This window comes from Aulonocara sp. 'chitande type north' Nkhata Bay, linkage group LG14, assembly GCF_057382095.1.
Source record: "Aulonocara sp. 'chitande type north' Nkhata Bay isolate Kocher_YH1m ecotype deep benthic linkage group LG14, A_spYH_male_GT1.1, whole genome shotgun sequence".
In the NCBI taxonomy this organism is placed as follows: Eukaryota; Metazoa; Chordata; class Actinopteri; order Cichliformes; family Cichlidae; genus Aulonocara; species Aulonocara sp. 'chitande type north' Nkhata Bay.
The window spans coordinates 25,957,260-25,977,317 of NC_141357.1; the positions used below are offsets into that span (position 1 = coordinate 25,957,260).

The 20,058-nt window shown below is 40.2% G+C and overlaps 1 protein-coding gene and 1 long non-coding RNA gene across 2 annotated transcripts; one reads left to right on the top strand and one right to left on the bottom strand.

Annotated features, from left to right (window-relative positions):
• Positions 1-519: 519 nt before the first annotated feature.
• On the bottom strand, positions 520-16,391 carry LOC147314701 (uncharacterized). The gene is made up of 3 exons (XR_015124519.1): positions 15,835-16,391; positions 1,265-1,530; positions 520-767 (listed from the first exon to the last, which is right to left on the bottom strand). It is a non-coding gene; the product is annotated as an uncharacterized LOC147314701 (long non-coding RNA).
• Positions 10,053-18,430, top strand: LOC147314702 (extracellular calcium-sensing receptor-like). Its single transcript, XM_086260208.1, has 6 exons — positions 10,053-10,243; positions 10,436-10,733; positions 10,894-11,688; positions 11,844-12,071; positions 12,237-12,360; positions 17,517-18,430. Exons 1-6 carry the CDS (start codon positions 10,167-10,169, stop codon positions 18,428-18,430), a joined length of 2,436 nt encoding a protein of 811 aa, XP_086116334.1. The 5' UTR covers positions 10,053-10,166.
• Positions 18,431-20,058: the final 1,628 nt, after the last annotated feature.

Here is a 20,058-nt window from a genome sequence, read left to right on the forward strand (position 1 = left end):
GGTTGTCTGTCCCTGTGTGTTGGCCCTGCGACAGACTGGCGACCTGTCCAGGGTGTACCCCGCCTCTCGCCCTATGACAGCTGGGATAGGCTCCAGCACCCCCCGCGACCCTGAAAAGGATAAGCGGAAGCGAATGGATGAATGGACATTTCGTTTCAGAGGTGCCACCTTATCTAAAATAGATTTACATTGATTGTTAAAAGACAAAATAAGTGAATCCATATGATTTTGAGCCATGCGAGGGACAAACATGCCAGAAAACCTTCTAGCAGCATCCTCGTTTAAAATCCGCCTTTGGATCATCAATTTAGGAGGGGAAGGATCCACGTAAAATGACAAATTAAAGAATATACAACTATGGTCACTCACATGGACATCTTCCACACATACATCATGTATATTTATACTCAGGGAGAAAACAAGATCAAAAGTGTGGCCCTTTGTAAAAAAAACATGCTGCTTAAAGTTAAAAGACTCAGTGATAGTGATGAGCACAGCAGCAGTGTTACAGGAAGCGTCATCAATATGAAGGTTTAAGTCTCCCAATATTACAACTTTCTCCAGTTTAATGATCGATGTCAGAAGGTCGTTAAATTCAGTTAGAAAGACCCCAGCAGGTCCAGGAGGTCGATAGATTAAAATACAGTAAAAGGTTTTCAAAGAACCGACCTTCATCATCTGTGACTCAAATGAAGAAAAGAAGTCCGAGGTCATCAGTTTGCATATGAGTCTGTCCTGGTAAACAGCAGCAAGTCCTCCACCATGTCCTAAAAGAAAATGTACAAGCTGTGATAACTGTTTCTGATAAAATGAAGAGTAGACTGATATATTGAATATTCCTTTATTGGGTGAGAAAATCAGACCATGTCATAACTGCTTTAAGTCATACAGAATAAATATCAGAGCCTTAAACAGGCTGACTTCTGCTAAATGGGTCAAACTGGGCAGAAAGTATACAAACACATAACATCCTTATAGAATATGATGTAACACTATAGATCAACTTACCTCAGAATATATAAAGCATATAAACAATTACAGCAATATGATGCAACAAACACAGCAGTGCTACTAATCCAAAATACTCAAAGCTTCATAGAACTGAAACAAATATTTTTTTTAGCTCCATTCTGCTGCTGATACATACTTTAGGTTTCTGAATATTAAACTTGTTGCTGCCTTTCATAGGCCTTTGAACTTGAAGGCCCTGAGTACTTTCTCCCACACTGAAAACACTGGAATGATACAATTATTTGAACATTACCTAATAAGACTGATTCAGGACAGACAATTAGTTATGTTAAACTTTCCTAGCAGTCCTTCAAAAACAAGGAACAGTCTGTCTATTCTCTCCATCTGTCAGCTGCTGCTGGCTCTTCCTCCTCCTCTTCCTCACACACTGCTGAGTTTGTCCTGGTAGATCATCAGGGGTGCAAAGCCTCCCAGATGATGTGCAGCAGTGGGTCCCTCAGTCTGTCCTCACTCTGGACACTTGCAGTTGTCACACATGGAAATCAAATCTGTGATAAGCTGCAGGGTTCAAACACAAGTGTAACTTATAAATACATGTTCATACTTTTATTAGACAATCAGAGAGAAAGAAAAAGAGAGAGAGTGCAGGACAGACAGACAGGTGACAGTCTCAGGTGTATACACTGCTACAAAACAGCACAAAAGAAGGAGGATTTAATGTTTGTGTTATTACGAAACAAGAAGAGTTCCCAGATGGTACAGTGGACACATGTGTGACTCCTGTGATTAAAGCATCTTTCTTTCAGCTTAACGAGTGAACCGTCAGCTCGTTCAAACACACGTTAAAGTCCGTTTGGTTCGACACCACAGAACAGAGGCAGTAATATAACATAGCTAACATTAACAGTGCAGTGAATCCTGCTTGTGCCGTGATTTTCAGGACTGCAAACCGAGCAGCATCACTGACTTTCAGCTTGTTGTGTTTGTGGATATATGACTGACTTTAATTATCCATAAAATCATCACAATCTCTGTAAGTTCAACTATTGAACGGCATATATTTTGAAGTAAAGGCTTTAAAACCAAGTTAGTACAAACATCGCTAATGTCACATAACTTTCCCGACATGTGGCCAACAGTAATGTTTTAATGTTTTTCACTATAAAAACATTTGCGCATAAATAAGTGACATAATATTCAGTACTTACTTCTGAAAGTTTACTCTTCGGAGGCTCCGCTTTTTTTTCGGCAAAATTATCCACACCACCACTGCACTATGAAATCTGGGATATGTTGGGCCATGAAGGCTACACTGACCCATCCTTAAAATTCAGGGAAATTAAGGACGCATTTGAGGGCCGCATTTCGAGCAGCCTTTGAATTGGGACAGCCTTCGTCGTGTCGCTGTGACGTAATCGGCCTTAAAATGCGGCCTTTAAGGCTGCAGACCCTGAATTGGGATGCAGCCCAAATCCGGTCATTGGTACTTCCTGGCTTGTGTAGTTACTAGGTAACAAAAGCTACACACTGCCCCTAGCGTCCTGGAGCACTTCCGTTGTGTTTTGGAATTTGCATGTGTTTTGGAGTTTGCAAGTGTTTTGGATTTTGCATGTGTTTTGGAGTTTGCAAGTGTTTTGGAGTTTGCAAGTGTTTTGGAGTTTGCAAGTGTTTTGGAGTTTGCAAGTGTTTTGGAGTTTGCAAGTGTTTTGGAGTTTGTACGTGCTTTGTCTCTAGGGGCCACCGTATGTGCAAACCTATGGACCTGCCGGGCAGGGCAGCGACTCCAGAGTTGGGAAAAACCTTGATCGATGAGCAGACGTAGCTGTCACCAGCAAAACGGAAAATGGATGACGGACACAGAGTGAGCAAACTGCTTTCGAGCCATGGGGCTCGGGTCCCAGGCGGCGGCGTATCATCCCCAGCAAACAACAGGAGAGGAACTGGTCGCAGGCACCCCACAGCCAAGCAGCTAGCCTCCGGTACCTTCTCCGTTTCACCTGGATGCTGGCCTTCGTTCCCCTTTTTCGTCTCTTGAGGGTGGAAATGCCGCGGGTTGTGCACAGTAGCACGCACTCAGGTGAGGAACACACCAGAGGAGGAGGAACAGTTTTTCTGTAGCTGTCCCAGCGAAAAGTATATTGCAAACGACAAGCGACGACAGTGAAAAACTACACTGTCGCCTCCAACGAGCTGTAGCAGCGGCGGCAAAGCCAAACACAGGCGCCATTGTTGCTTCAAAGCTGTAAAGACTACTAACTGTTACCTTCTTCTATGCTGTGTTACTGGTACAGCCACCGGTACATTGCTGCTTATGTTAAATGAGAAAGAATAGCATCAGTCTACCCAAATCAAATCAAATCAAATCACTTTTATTGTCACATCACATGTGCAGGCACACTGGTACAGCACATGCGGGTGAAATTCTTGTGTGCGAGCTTCACAAGCAACAGAGTTGTGCAAAATACAATAACATAAAACAAGCAAAATATAAAAATGGCTAAATCTGACAGTAATAAATATATGTACAATATAAGAGTGTATGCATTACTGGATGTGTATACTAAATATGTTTTTCTACGTGTGTGTGTGTTACATATTTTACAAATTAAATAGAGTAAACAATAAAATAAAATATATAAAATAATGGAAGTTGGTAGTTGGACATGTGCAAAACAAGTGGCATAATGTTGAAGTTCCAGTAGTGAAGGTGAGGTGTCTATGAAGTGTTCAGCAGTCTGATGGCCTGGTGGAAAAAGCTGTCTCTCAGTCTGCTGGTACGGGACCGGATGCTGCAGAACCTCCTTCCTGATGGAAGTAGTCTGAACAGTTTATGGCTGGGGTGACTGGAGTCCTTGATGATCCTTCCCGCTTTCCTCAGGCACCGCTTCCTGTAGATGTCTTGGAGGAAGGGAAGCTCACCTCCAATTATCCGTTCAGAGCACCGGTAGATTCACCAACTGTCATTCACATCAGTGATGCACAGATGTGAATCTCAACATGAATGGTGACTGTGATATATTGTGTAAAGCTCTAAGAGTAGCCCACAATACTGTACAAAAAAATATAAATAAAATTTTCAGTGCATCCACGTATTTAATAAGATATTGAATTACTAAGAAAGTACCGTAAATTCCAGACTATAAGCCGTTACTTTTTTCCCAGATTTTGAACACTGCGGCCTATACTAAGGTGCAGCTAATGCATTTTTTTTTTTTCAATGCTACCAAAAACATTTTGCCTTGTAACAGTAGACCAATAAAGTTGATAAGTAGTTCACAGAGGTCCAATGAAATTGTGTGATACATTAGCATACTTTCACAATTAAATTATTGTAAATCATCCTCATCAACATGGAAAACACTCGAAGAAAAGCATATGATGCAGCCCAAATTTTAACATTATGTATGCATTAAAGTTAAAGGCAATCAATCTGGCGGTTGAAGAAGGAAAACAACCCGCTGCATGTAATCTTGGCATAAATGAATTGATGATGAGACAGTGGAGATGCCAGTGTGAAAAACTGAGTCAATGCAAAAAGATGACAAAAGCTTTCAGAGGTAATCATAACAGATGGCCCGAACTTGAAAACTTTCTTGAAAACTGGATTAACACTCAGAGAGAAGGGGGCTGCGGTGTTTCCACCGTGCAGATCAGACTGAAGGCTAAAGCAATCGCCACCGAAATGAAAATTGAAGATTTTAGAAGTGGACCATTGCAGTGATTTAGATTTGTGAGATGAAAAGACCTGCTCATCAGGGCACAATTTTGTGTCAGCAGCTCCCTCCCAACTACGAGGAAAAACTCGCTAACTTCTGCACAGTCACTCAAACAAAGATAGTGGAAAACTCCATCGAGCCAGATGATATTATAAATGTGGATGAAATACATTTGATGTTTGACCTGCCTCTCACTCAGATTGTTAATAAAAAAGGTGACTTGTCCATCACACAGAAAACAAGTGACCATGAGAGAACGCATTTTACTTGTGTTCTGAGCTACACAGCATCCAGGCTAAAGCTTCCACCGACGGTGATTTTTTAGCGGCTGGGGGATTTTTTCACAGAAAAAAAGCATTGCTGTTATGGACAGCATGACGGCCCATATAACAGATTCAGCAAAAACTGCTAACAAGAGTACAAACTCAATTCCAGCTGTGATTCCTTGGGGCAGCACTAAGTATTTGAAGTCACTGGACATTAGGAGTTTTTGCTGAATCTGTTATGGACAGCATGACGGCCCATATAACAGATTCAGCAAAAACTGCTAACAAGAGTACAAACTCAATTCCAGCTGTGATTCCTTGGGGCAGCACTAAGTATTTGAAGTCACTGGACATTAGGGCTGCCACAAACGATTATTTTGATAGTCGACTAGTCACTGATTATTTATGCGATTAGTCGACTAATCAGATCATCATCCACTGGACGTAAAACTACAGCTTATTGCACCAGCAGCATCTACTCTTATATAACTATCATTAGCTTACAGCTTTAAGCTTTTAAGGTGCTAACTAAAAATAAAGACAAGATGATAGTTTATTCAATTTTAATGAAATTAGCAGATTGTCTCGGTGGAGTTTAATAAACTCCTTGCTATCTAAAATATAACAGGACACCGGAGTAAATTCTCCAGCATCTCACACTTCTGATGATCAGCTGTCTGCTTGACGTTTATTCAGCTGTGTAAAAACTATAACTTTAATCTCAGACAAACCGATTTACTCAGGAACAACTAAAATACTGAAAAAAAAGCCAAACAACAACATTTTTAATTTATCTAAGTGACTCATATATATTTAACCTGAGTAGCGAAAGACGGCGGTGGGTTTGAAAACAATTTGCCGGGAGTCCGGTGTTCTCACAGCGCTAGTGACCTAGCCCCCGGCTAGCTATCGAGCTAGTGGGTAACAGATGTCTCCGAAAACGTCGGAGCGCTTTTGAAAATATGTGGTGTCCTGATAAACTGAGCCGATATTTGAGGTTTACACAGCTACATTCTCGCCTGAAAATATGTTAAACGTTTATTTTGTGACCCAGAAAGAATAATAAGAGTAATATTAAAACTAACTAGCTATCGCCATTGTTGGAAACTAAGCTGGGCCACGCTATGAATTCTGGGACAAAGCTGCTTCTTCTTCTTCTTCTTCTTCTTCGGGGTTTAACGGCAGCTGGCATCCTTGTACATGCAGTGCTGCCATCTTCTGTTTCAGTCCGTTATTACACTCTTAAATCCTGCTACTTATTCCTGGGTCTTTTGGGATCTTACAAAGCTTCAAACGACGCGTCGACTATTAAATCAGTCGTCGACGATTTTGATAGTCGACGTAATCGTGACTAGTCGACAAATCGTGGCAGCCCTACTGGACATCAGCGTGAACCAGGCATTTAAAGTGGCACTGCGCCTTGAGTGGGAGGCTTGGATGACAAGCGGCGAGAAATCATTTACCAAAACAGGCCGCATGCAAAGAGCATCTTTAACTAAAGTCTGCCAATGGATCCTAAATGTGTGGAGCTGTGTCAAAACATCCACCATCACCAACAGATTTCAAAAGGCTGGACTGCTGCGTGATGAAGAGCACCACCTGTGCTCAAGTGAGAGCGACAACAAAGAGACTGAAGTGTATGGCGAGAGCCTAAGGCTGTTCAATTTGGACACTGAAGAAGACGACTTTGATGGTTTTAGTGCTCAGGAGGAAGACGAAGAAGGCGATTAATTACTTTTCCTGGTAGGCTGTCGTATGTATACGGTATATATTTTTACCGGTCGTTAGAAAATATTGGAATGTTGTTCATTCACTGTTCAGTAAAAAAACATAAGCAACATAACTTGTGTGTTACCGATAAGTACAAAATAGATTTCCTTTCTAAAATTAGAGCATGTGGCTTTTACAGTTTTTTTTCAATCGCTAACAAGCGCCTACCCATACTTCAGATACTTTTTCTAAACTCTTAACACAGACTCACACCTACAAAACACAATTGGCCAAATGGATAATTTTCTTCTCAAAAATACATTTTGTTAAATATATACTAACTCTTCATTTCAAAATAGAACACATCTTTCTCTGCACACACTAACTGTACAAAAACACTATAAATCTGACTCAAAATGAAATTAGTCTGTCAAAGAATAACACTTGTTTTCACTTCACAAGGTACATGCAGTCAATCAAAGTACACCAGGTTTCAAAATACTGGCTATTATTGACATTACAAAAACTGCATAGACTTTTATGTTTCAGTTTTACAGGTATTTGCATGCGAAACATGCAATCCACCATTTTGACACCAGAAATGTCTTGGTTGGTAACTGTATGTCCACATGTACAGTAATGTTCACATTCAAAAGCATTCCAGTAAAAAGCAAACAAGTTTATGTTTCTTTACTGTTTACTACAGGAGGTACAGTAGAAACACAGTATGATAGGACAGAGAAAGTTTTACAGTATTGCTTACAGTGAACAAAATATCCATGAAACACACAAGAGCATTCTGAACAAAAAAACAACAGCAAAAAGCCAAGATCAAAAGGGGGGGAGGGGGGCTAAAAAAAGGCAAAAACTTTGCATCTAATCTCTGCGATCTTCAGGGTTAGGCCACATGTTTTCATCAACATCACATCTGATGTTATCCAAGTCGATGCACCTGGGATAGAATCGCCTGGTATGTCGGATCCACCCTTGGCAATCGTCAACTGTGATGTCCCTGGAGCCAGCATCCATGGCTTCGAGGAGGGACATCTGGTCATGTGGCTGATGGTCATAAACCTTCCACCTCCATGCAGAAAAGAACTCCTCTATGGGGTTGAGGAAAGGTGAATAGGGTGGAAGGAAGAGACTTACCAGTCTTGGGTGGACTTCAAACCATGTTGTTATTGCTTGCGAGTGATGGAAAGCCACATTGTCCCAGGTAATTACAAAGGTCCTCATGTTTTCACCCTCCTGACCCTGCTCTGGAACCAGGCGCTGGTGGAGATCATTGAGAAAGGCAAGCAAGCGCTCTGTATTATAGGGTCCAACCTGACATCTGTGAAGGAGTAATCCTGCATTTGCAATTGCTGCACACATGGTAATGTTTGCCCCTCTCTGTCCTGGCACATCAACTGTGGCCCTTTTTCCAATTACATTTCGTCCACGTCGACGCCTTTTGGCCAGATTGAATCCTGCCTCATCGATGTATATGAATTTATGAGGGGCCTGGTTGGCCTCCAATTCCATAACTCTCTGAAACAAAGTTTATGTAAGTCATGTTATTACTGTATACCATACTGTACTGTAACCTAGTATTGTGTAGGTTACCTACTTGCAAAGTGCAAAGCTTATAGAACTGGACATTGGATTGAATATACACTATACCTGGACATATTGTCGTCGTAGCTCCTTGACCCTCTCACTGTTCCTCTCAAAGGGAACAGCGTAGAGCTGCTTCATCCGCACTCTGTGTTTGGACAATGTCCGCGTAATGGTTGTGAGGCTGATTCTATCGATATTGTCAAATATCTCATGGTCCGCCACAATTCTAGTTTGAATTTCACGCAGTTTTATTGCATTATTTGCAGTAACCATTTCTACAATGGCAAGCTCCTGATCATTACTGAGGAGCTTTCCTCTTCCCCCAGAGGGTGGAAGACATTGCATTCTTTAGAAAGACAAAAAATTCAACATATGCATTACTGTATGACCATATTGACATGTCAAGTGAGAATAGAAACAATCCATGTAAAATGCAATACTTACCTGTTGGTTTGTTGAAAGATGCGTATAATGGAGGCAACTGTTGACCGCCTCAAATTGGGCTGCACTCTTTCACCAGCCTCTCTTAGTGAAAGACCATGGTTGATTACATGGTCAATGATAGTGGCACGAATTTCATCACTGACTACTGTTCTTGCAGCCCTTGGAATGCCACCACCACGCATTCTTACACCTCTACCTTGCCCTCTCCTTGGGCCTGCTCTTCTCCCTGGGCCCCTTGCTCTTACTCTTCCTCGACCAGACATTACAGTGTTTGTCTTTTTTTTGTTTCCAAAAACATCACTCCTCAAGGTCTTGCCTTATAAACCCCACTGAGTCTAAGCCAGAATGGAAGAAGCTGTCGTTGGCCCAATTTACCCAACATAAATCAGCTGTGTGTCAATTATTCAATTGTTTGTTTATTATCAGCTGAGATATATTTTTGATATTGATATTGTTTTTGTACTGATATCATTGCAGAAGCAGAGGTTTTTATACTGTATCTACGGTTTGGAATATTGTTTTTGCTATTGTGGGATGTTGTGTGTTAACATTCGTAAATACTACAAAAACAGTCCATAATTTTGTTGGGAGGTATAGCTTGTCTGTTAAGAAAATGTAAGCATTGTGGAAATGTGTTCACTGACTGCATATTGGGTGAACACGACATGAAATGTAAGAATGGTATGGCCACAACAGACCGATGCTGTGCTAATTGTGTTTAGAGTTTTGCAAATGTGACAACTGTTTGGACAAACGCTTGTTAGCGACTGGAAAAAACTGTAATCAGGTGCACTCTGTAGTCTAGAATTTATGGTAAATATATGACCTTTATTGCCATAGAAGAAGAAATCACTGCAAATTTCCCATGGGAAAAATAATTTGCAAAGCATATGTATTTGTAGGGAGTTCTATTTTACACTGTGACTTCATATTTAAATGGGCATGGCTAAAGTGTATGTATGTATTTATTGTATTGTATATGTATGTATTTACTTGTATTCTATTGTACATATTGTATATCTTATTACTGTTCCTCTGTCTCTCTTGCTGCATTGAGCATGTGTATGACAAAATAATTTCCCTCGGGATAAATAAAGTTCTTATCTTATCTTATTTATCTATTTATTTTACACACTTTAACCTACATTAAATTGAAAATTAGGGCATGTCCCTCCTTTTGCCCAACCTTGTAGGTCTACTGAGAATGAACTGCCACTCTTCTATCATTTCTTATGTTTCACCAAAAGGTATAAATACCACTGTAAATTTCATTTTCAGTGCCACTAATTGATTTAGCTGAAAAATGACATCAACACAGGTATGGCCAGAGCAGGGATGGGCACTGCTGCAACTGCTGTTAGTGGCATCTGTCTCTCATGCTGAGGAGCCAGTGTGCAGGCAGAGAGGAGATCCTGGGAACCCACTGCTATGTAAGGATGGGGATATTATATTGGGGGGTATGTTTTCGTTTCACACCAGCTGGAAAGACAGAAAGGATACCTACACGCACAAACCACTGCCACTTCAATGCACCAGGTAAGTCTCATCAACGAAATGCATTTAGATTAAAGGAATCTCCTAGAAGTCATTTGATACAAATAAAACTTGATAAATATTTTGTATTATGTATGTTTGGTTTCAGTTATATAAATCATTGACATTAAATGGTTTTGTTTGAAATACTTTTTCTCTCTATTTTATGAATTATTAATAATTGTCTCAATTAAGTTTAAATTTCAGAGATTTGCAGTTTGCCCAAGCTATGCTTTTTGCCATTGAGGAGATTAATAACAGTACAGACCTACTGCCGGGAGTCACTCTGGGCTATAAAATCTTTAATACTTGTGGCAATGTTGCCCGAAGTGTAGGACTTACACTGGCTTTGGCTAATGGTAATGAAATTGTGTCTGTACCCTCCAAGGCATCATGTACCAGACCTGCACACGTACAGGCCATAATGGGAGAGACCTCTTCCTCTCCAACCATAGCAATAGCCACTGTTATTGGACCATTTTATGTACCAGTAGTGAGTAGAACTGATATTTTATAAAATGAAATAAAGTAACTAAATCATTTTCCCAACTCCTCTGAGCAAATTTAATTAAGTGTTTGTCTTATTTTTAACATCTTAATCTTCTCTCATTCTGTGTCTTTTTCAAATATAAGTTCTTTATGTTTAATTCTAGATCAGCCACTTTGCCACATGTGCTTGTCTCAGTGACAAAACCAAGTACCCATCCTTCCTCAGAACAATACCCAGTGACTACTACCAGAGCAGAGCCCTGGCCCATTTGGTCAAGCATTTTGGATGGACTTGGGTTGGAGCTATCAGAACTAATAATGATTATGGAAATAATGGCATGGCCACATTTACAGAAACTGCACAGCGCCTGGGCATCTGTCTGGAGTATTCTGTATCTTTTTTTAGAACAGATCCATCTGACAAAATAAGAGAAATAATTCGCACTATAAAGGCTTCAACCTCCAAGGTGATCATTGCCTTTCTGTCACACAAGGAGATGGATGTTCTGATACATGAGTTTTCATACCATAACTTGTCTGGGTATCAGTGGGTAGGCAGTGAGTCTTGGATATTTGATTCGCAAACAGCAAAAATGGATATACATCACATACTGAATGGTGCCATAGGCCTTTCCATTCCCAAAGCACATGTCACTGGCCTGAGAGAGTTCATACTGGATGTGAAGTCACTCAATTCATCTAACAATGAACTATTTACTGAGTTCTGGGAGACATTATTTAACTGTAAGTTTAGGCAGTCAACGTCATCAGCAAACATTCAGAGAGAGTGTACTGGACATGAAGATCTGAACGGAGTTCAAAACAGCTTCACTGATATGTCTCTCATGCCTATCTTTAACAATGTCTATAAAGGAGTGTATGCTGTGGCCCATGCCCTTCACAACATTGTCAGCTGTAATAAAGCATGTAGCAACAAAGTCCAGCTAGATCCATTCACGGTGAGCTTAAAACCAACTAATACTATTGTTAACACATTAAGTTCAATTAGAAAGAAAAATGATTTTAAGAAAAGAGCTAATGTCTTATATTCGCAAGTCAATGGGTGTGCAAGATCTCAGTCATGCAATATACTGAGTTATGACATATTTCTTAGATTTTACAACACATACGAAAGAGTCACTTCACAACTAAGGAAGGGGATGAGGTTTACTTTGATGAGAATGGAGATCCAGCAGCAAAGTATGAAATTATAAACTGGCAGCCAAAAGAAAACGGCGTTGTGGAGTTTGTGACAGTTGGTCTTTATGATATATCATTAGCTCCAGAAAAAAAGCTAAATTTCCAAAACAAGTCTTTAATTTGGGCAAGAAACTCAAAGCTGGTAAGCTATAAAATATTCAAAAATTATATTATAACTGTACATATTTTATACATATTTTTATATAGTTTCACGCTATGTTTTTTGCTTATTGCTACATGTTGGAAAGATGACACCATGCAGTGTTTTTCATATTTTATATAAAGTTTTATGTAATTATTCATGCAGGTCCCTGTGTCAGTTTGCAGCGAGAAATGTCCGCCAGGAACACGCAAGGTTCTCCAGAAAGGAAGGCCTGTTTGCTGCTATGACTGTATACAATGTGCAGAGGGAGAAATCAGCAATGTTACAGGTTAGATCTCTTTTTTTTTTAAGTTTCGCACATAGCAAAAATTTCACATGCCATCCAAAAATATGGACTAATTCCTCTGAAGAATTATTTAATAATTTTGATGAATTGTTTCCTACAAAATTTATAAATCCAAAACATTGTCTAAAGCAGGGGTGGCCAACCAGTCAGAGACCAAGAGCCACTCTTTTTTTTATTGTGTTACCGCAAAGAGCCACATCATACACATGGGCACACATGAACATCACCCATCCCTTCCTCCCTCTCTCTCTCACACACACTCACACACACACCTCTGCTCAGCCAGATTTATTGTAAATGTCACACACCAACATGATAATGACAGGAATGGACTCCTACAGTACTAAAACCACAGGCCAGTCATTTTCAACAATGAATATTGTGTGCACTGTCTCTCACACACAAACTCTAAGTCCACAAACAAAAATATAATAATCTACAATAGCATTTTTCTTTTACAATGCATGTTGTTTTGTGGGACTTCTGGCATTCCTTGCCTTGAACAATCCTCTTCAAATCTGGCTTGTATTCCGTTGTTACCACTCGAAGCAATGAGTGTCAGTCAGAACAGATCGATGCTTTGATTTCACATGTTTTAGGGTAGAAAACACAGACTTGCAGACGTATGTTGAACCAAACATTGACAGTATCTTAAGCGCAGCCCGTTTGACATTGCGGTATTTTTCCATTGGCACACCTTTCCAGAACTCAAGGGTCCCTTCCCTTAAAGCAGGTTTCAATTGGTCCTCCTTATAAAGATCGATCATCTCCAACTCAGCCGCAGCTTCATCTGTGACCAGCGGGACTTTCAAACAGTCTGTCTCTGCATTAAATGGGTCGACAATGAATGCAATCTGTGGCCTTTTCAATTGTAGATCATGGAACAGGGTCACAAAGCTTTTGTGCAAGTTTTCAACCAGCACTGCATATCTGTCTCTTTCCTTACTCAGGGTGGTGCTGGCGACTTAACCGCTGGCTTTTAGCAGAGTGGGAAAATGCGATAAATCTACCTTTTGAATATGTGCCTTTAACAGCTTCAGTTTGTTGACAAACGCAAACACACTTTCCACTAGGTCAGGCAGCATTTTCTAACTTACCCTGCAGGGTCAGGTTCAGTCTATCCAAGTGACACAGCTTGTCGACCAAAAATGCCAGATCCATAATACACTTGATGTCTGAGAGCTCGGGATAGTCCTTGTCCTTCTCTTCCATAAACAGTTTCAGGGATTCCAAAAGCTCAAAGAAGTGAGAGAGTACCTGGCCTTTTGACAGCTACCTCACAGTGCAGTGGAGTGGCAGGTCACCTGGAAGCCCTTGGTCCAGCTCAGCGATGACATTGTTGAATTTCGCTATGGTTAAGCGCATGTGTGCGGATGTAGTTGGCGATTTCCATCAAAGGCTTCATGATGTTATCTAAATTCAATGATTTAGACACGAGTTGCTTCCAAAACTCAGGAAATGTTTGGTCAGCTTGCACAACCCCATGAGCACGTTCACAGATCCCATCATGGCTGGTGCTCCATCTGTGGTTATTGCAGTTAGTTTCGTTATAGGCAGATTCGATTTTTCAAATGCAGCCATCATGGTTTCTTTCACATCTATGGGTTCTCTCTTTTAATGGCACAATATCAAGGAGTTCTTCTTTGATCACACAATCGTTTGACACAGACCGTGCAAATATTGCCAACTGAGTCTTGTCTTGTATATCACAACTCTCATCCAATGCGACACTAAAATACTCACATGCTTGAAGGTCAGAGTGCAACTGCAATCCGAGAAGCTTCTTGAACCTTCTTGAAGAACTGCAGAAGCTTCTCGGATGAGAGGTGAAAGGTCTTCAAGCAACTTAAAGAAGTCCAGACACTTTTCTTTCCAAGCTCCTTAGACAACGTCACTGAGGCATTTTTTTTAACAAACTCCCCTTCATTGTATGGCTTTTTAGCCCGTGCAATGTTCCAATCCAGCATATTTTTGTTTAGCTGTGCATTTTTCCCCTGCCATTTTGAGAGTGAACTTGCCCCTACTGGAAAACTTTGCGGTATTTTCATCTCACACACATGCGCATTCGATGAAAATACCATATTGAACTCAAGCAAAGCGAATGCGCACATTTTAAAAAACCAATAACAACAAACTAGAAAGCGAAAATTTCAGAAGAAATTTAAAGTGGGCCTATGCCGCCGATAATCAGTGTAGTTTGCCATTCATACGGCTACAGAGAGCAAAACTCAGCAGAGCAGCCATTCTCCACCATGAACTATGGTAAAAAAAAAACACCACTCGCGCCTCACAGATGACAGCTTACAGTTTTGTGTAAAGATGAGGTGACTTCGTACAGCCCCGATTTGCAGACGCTGTGCACAGAGGTTAATGAGCAGAAGTCCCATTGTACCACGGCAGACCCGACAATGTTTGCATGAACACGCTTTGAAGCATTACGTTATGGACCACTTTTCACACATGGTTGGTGTACCCAAACAGCCGGCTGTAGCTTTTCAACTCACAGCTCGACACACACCAAAAAAAAAAAAAAAAACAGTCGAGAGAGCACAGACTTTACGCCTGAGAGGCGTGATTGCAGATGCCGCTGAGGTGGGTCCACCTCCCCTGCAGCGGCACTGTAGACCACGGCCTGCCACACACATCAAACACGTAAAATAAATATTTATGCACTTTTGCATTCACTTTTTGTTTTTTGTTATTTTTACACAGTGTTCTGAATGATTAACAATGGTCTACAGCCAATCTTGTGTATTATTATACAAACGTTGGTTGTAAGATTCAGATAACTATTTAATAAAAGCTAAATATTTTATATGAGAGCAAGAAAGAAAAGTATATCTTTGTGTCCCCCTTTCCCTGTTAATGCCCTACCTGGCCCCCTGCCAAAAGCTTTGCTAGATCCGCCCCTGCACAGTTACCAGCTGTCAGCTACACAAAAAAAGGAGCTTGGTGTTATTTGTCTCTCAGAAACAGTTCATAACTTCCCTTCAACTCATTCATGTCACCTAAAAGGTACCTGTAAACCTGTTTCTCCATCACCAGTTCAGCTCTGATGATTCAGTAAGGACATCTCCTGGTTTCGACCAGCCCTTTTTTACAGCTGTGGCTCCAGCAAACATCAGCTGATACTAGAAACTAAAATCAAATGAATTCTAACAACAGCTGATCAAGCTTAAACGTGCAGCTGCTGTTGTTTAGCGCAATAAACAAACGAGAGAAAAGCCGATCATTGATCAGTTTCATGATTGAAGTTTCAACAGGCGAGAGAATGGCAGGAAAGGTTGTCATAAAGTTCAACATCAGTAACTTAGCACGCACACAGCTGTATAGAAACTCCGTCGTGCTAGCTAGCACGCAGTACGAGTTATTGTAACTGTCAGCACAACAAAAATAAACTACACCTAAACTCGGTTTATATCTGACCCAGATAGAGTGCAGTTCATAACTTCTTACCTGAAATTCAGTTCACCTCACGCTCCTGCCTTTGGTTTCCCTTATTCATGATTGAGCTCCGCGTTAGCCACCACCGGTCGATCGGCGGTCGCCTCGCATGTCTCTTTTCCCGCATGTCCTTTCTGTCAGGGCTAGCTGCCCTTTGTTGGAGCTCTGCGTTAGCCACCACCAAAAACTCAGTTATTTTTCCCACATCGACCAGCATCTGGACAACCACCTTTCACTGTTTATACCGTTACTAAAATGAATAAATGAATTATCGGCCCATATAAACGAAAAATACTGTAAATCCAGCTGAGAAACAGTCTCTTGGCGAGTGATCGGGTGGTGAAACGAGTGTCAGCCGCCTCACTGTAAGCCAAGCCCGGGTGCTTTTTAGCGAAGAGACGCTAGCCATGCTAGCCATGCTAGCTAGCTAGCCGTGCTAGCAGCAATATCGTAAGAGCACTGTTCCTAATATGTTTTGACAAACGAGCAGATATTTGACGTTTACACACCTACATTCTCGCCTGAAAATATCTTAAAAGTTTATTTTGTGACCTAGAAACAGTAATAAAAGCAATATATTAAACGAAGTGGTGGCCGCCATTGTTTGAGTCGGTAGAGGTGTGCTATGAATTGTGGGATATGGAGTGTTCCACCAAGCATACACCCTTGCGGTTACCGTAACTATTCAATGGTTCGCGCAACCTTAAAAATTCAAATGGTTCCTGAAAGCAGCGACGCTGTGCGCGCCATTGATATTGTCGTCATTACGGTAATCCAAATACGGGTAGACAGGCCATACCACTCCCGACATACCACTAGAGAGAGCCAACACACCACAAATTAAGTTTGAAATCTGTTTCTAGGGGGCCAAAAGTTGAATCTTTCTCATGGGCCTACAAATGGGCCAAAATTTGCACTAAAATCTAAATATTTAAAAAACTATAAAAGTCATAAGCACCAAAAGTCATAGCATACTAGTCCAGACCCAGCCGCACAAAATGATATAACATATGTAACCCTTGTGTCAAAACTGTAGGAAAATAATAATAAGAATAATAAATCCGACGAATAGTAATAAGTGTGCCTCTTGGCATAGGCACACTTAAAAAACTTCAAAACACAAACACAAACTTTGATATGTATGTAAGAGCTGCATTAAACCAGGCAAAGAGCCGCACCCTGGCCACCCCGGCCTAAAATATACAGAAAAGCAGAATGCATTTATTTGCACATCTCATAAAGCAATATTTTGATTATTATTTCCAGTTTTTTTTTGTTTTTGTTTTTGCTGTTGTCGTTGTTTGTTTGCTCATTTTTCTGTGTAAATGTCTGAAAGAAGAATATTGTCCTATTCTTGTCTGATACAGGATTCTAGCTGCTCATCAGAGTGGGTCTTGTCAAGTTTTTATTTTAATTATGTGCCAAATTCTTTAAAAATATTGAAAGTTTTGGCCTGCAGAAAGGCCAGTTCGGGACTGGTTTCTTGATGCCAAAATTTTGCTGTTGTGATCAGTGCAGTATGCCTTTTACCATCAGCTTGAATGTCAAACCTTTTTCACAGTAAATACTGCTTGTAAGAGAGAAAGCACGTGCATGTCTTCAGAAATCTTTGTATACACATTTCTTCCTTGGAGCAGTTACAGAAATAACTTTACTCAACAACTGTAAAATCTGCTTCAATATAAAATTTTCAGATTCTGCCACCTGTGTGAGATGTCTCCCTGAGTTTTGGTCAAATGAAAGACGAGATGCCTGTATAAAGAAGGAAGCAGTGTTTTTGTCATATGAAGAAATTATGGGAGCACTGCTCACTGCAGCATCTTTATTTGGGACATGCATGACTGCTAGTGTGATACTCATTTTCTTCAAATATAGGAAAACTTCCATTGTCAGAGCAAACAATTCTGAGCTGAGTTTCCTGCTGCTCTTCTCGTTAATTCTGTGCTTCCTGTGTTCTCTGACCTTCATTGGTAAGCCATCTGACTGGTCTTGTATGCTGCGACACACAGCATTTGGCATCACCTTTGTCCTCTGTATCTCTTGTCTTCTGGGAAAAACAATGGTTGTGTTAATGGCCTTCAGGGCTACAGGTCCAGGTATTAATGTTAAAAAGTGGTTTGGACATGTACAGCAAAGACTCTGTGTTCTGGGTTTCACTCTGATACAAGTTATCATATGCATCATTTGGTTAACAACTTCACCTCCTTTCCCATCTCAGAATTTTAAGAAATTCAAAGATAAAATCATCTTAGAGTGTGCCCTTGGCTCAGCTGTAGGGTATTGGGCTGTGATAGGATACATTGGAATACTGGCCATTTTGTGTTTCATTTTTGCATTTCTAGCTCGGAAACTGCCTGATAATTTTAATGAAGCCAAATTGATCACTTTCAGCATGCTAATATTCTGTGCAGTATGGATTACATTTATCCCAGCATATGTCAGCTCCCCTGGGAAATTCAGTGTTGCTGTAGAAATATTTGCAATACTTGCATCTAGTTTTGGACTGCTAATTTGCATCTTTATACCCAAATGTTATATCATCTTACTGAAACCAGAAAAGAATACCAAGAAGAACATGATGGGGAAGAAGTCACCACATTTATTTTGAGAAATATAAAAAATGTTTTTTTGGCATGCTATATAAAAAGTATATTTGCATTACACTTGCATGGCAGGACTTTGCATAACAATGAATAATAATAAATAGCTTAAATAACTGTAATTAAATAAAGTCACTGTCAGAAGAAAATTGTACGTTTTTTTTATTGATCACTAAGCAATCCACATGTCTACGTGACTTTTCACATGAACTCTTGTGTGATAAACTTATTTAGCAACTAACAGCTTCCTCTTTTCTAAGAACATACAGACTTAGAAAAGGGGAACCTCAGCTCTGAGTTCTTTGTAATAACTTTGTTATCTTTGTACACACATGTGACCAGCTTGTATAAATAAAGAACGCAGACAGTGACAGAGTGCGAGTGCCCTCCTGCAAGGACGAGCGCTCTGTGACTGCCCTTGCGAGTAAAGACGACTGGAGTGTTTGTGTTTTCTAACTCAGGTGTCTTAGCTGAAGAACTGTGGGGCGATTCTTAGAAATCCCCTGTCAGTCACTCAACTAATCATTTCTTCACATCTGACAGTAAATGCTTTAATTTAGATTTTTTTCTAAAATGTATTTAGCATTGCTTAGTGTTAAAGCATGCCTTGAAGTGGTGTCTCCTGAAGTAAAACAAATGAAATCAATAATATCATAGATCACTGATTCTAAAAGTGAGGTCTACAGTTTTTGATTTGGTTTAATCTAATCAACCTAATTAAGCTAATAATTTGTAGCCGTCAGAGTGCAGAAGTTAAGATTTCATTGAAAATGAAAATACATGAAAATATCTTGTCTTAGGCTTAAATTATTATCAAGTATTATTTTAGGTTTGGCTAACTGAAGTACTACCCATGGCACGCAGTGTTGTGTGTTGAGTGACATGTTTTTTTAATGCTTTAGTGCACAGTGTAGACTGGTGTCTCGAACTCCGGTGCTTGAGGGCCGCTGTCCTGAGAATTTTCCATGAGTCCCTGTTGCAACACACCTGAAAACAATTAGTAGGTCATTAGCAAGACTATAGAACTTGACTGCATGCTGAGGTGGCAATTCAACCATTTGATTCATTTTACAGCAGCTCATGAGTGAATGAACATGGTTCAATAAAAGTACATTTTTACAAACACTTACATTTACTTAAATTTAATTGGGTAGAGTTATGGGTGGCCACTTTCGCAGGGAGTAAAGTCCTATACTCTTGCTAACGACCTACTAATTCTATTCAGGTCAATCAATCAATCAATCAATCAAAATTTATTTCTATAGTAGCACATATTAAAAACCAAAGTGCTTCACAGTCAGACAGAGCAATAGAATGAGACAATTAAAACAAAACAGTTAAGAAAGAACAGGGCAAAAAACAATATAGGTGACAACACAACAAGCCAGATAATAGTCTGCTAGTTTGAATCAAAAGCCAAAGTAAAGAGATAAGTTTTCAGATGCAATTAAAAAAAACTGGATAGACTTGGAGGTACGAATATGAGCAGGGAGGTTATTCCAGAGTCTAGGTGCTACGGTAGCAAAGGCCCGGTCACCTCTGGACTTCAGACAAGACCTCAGTTGCGTTAGGAGCATCTGATTGGAAGATCTTAGTGTTCTATTGGGATTGTACAAATACAGGAGTTTGGATAGTT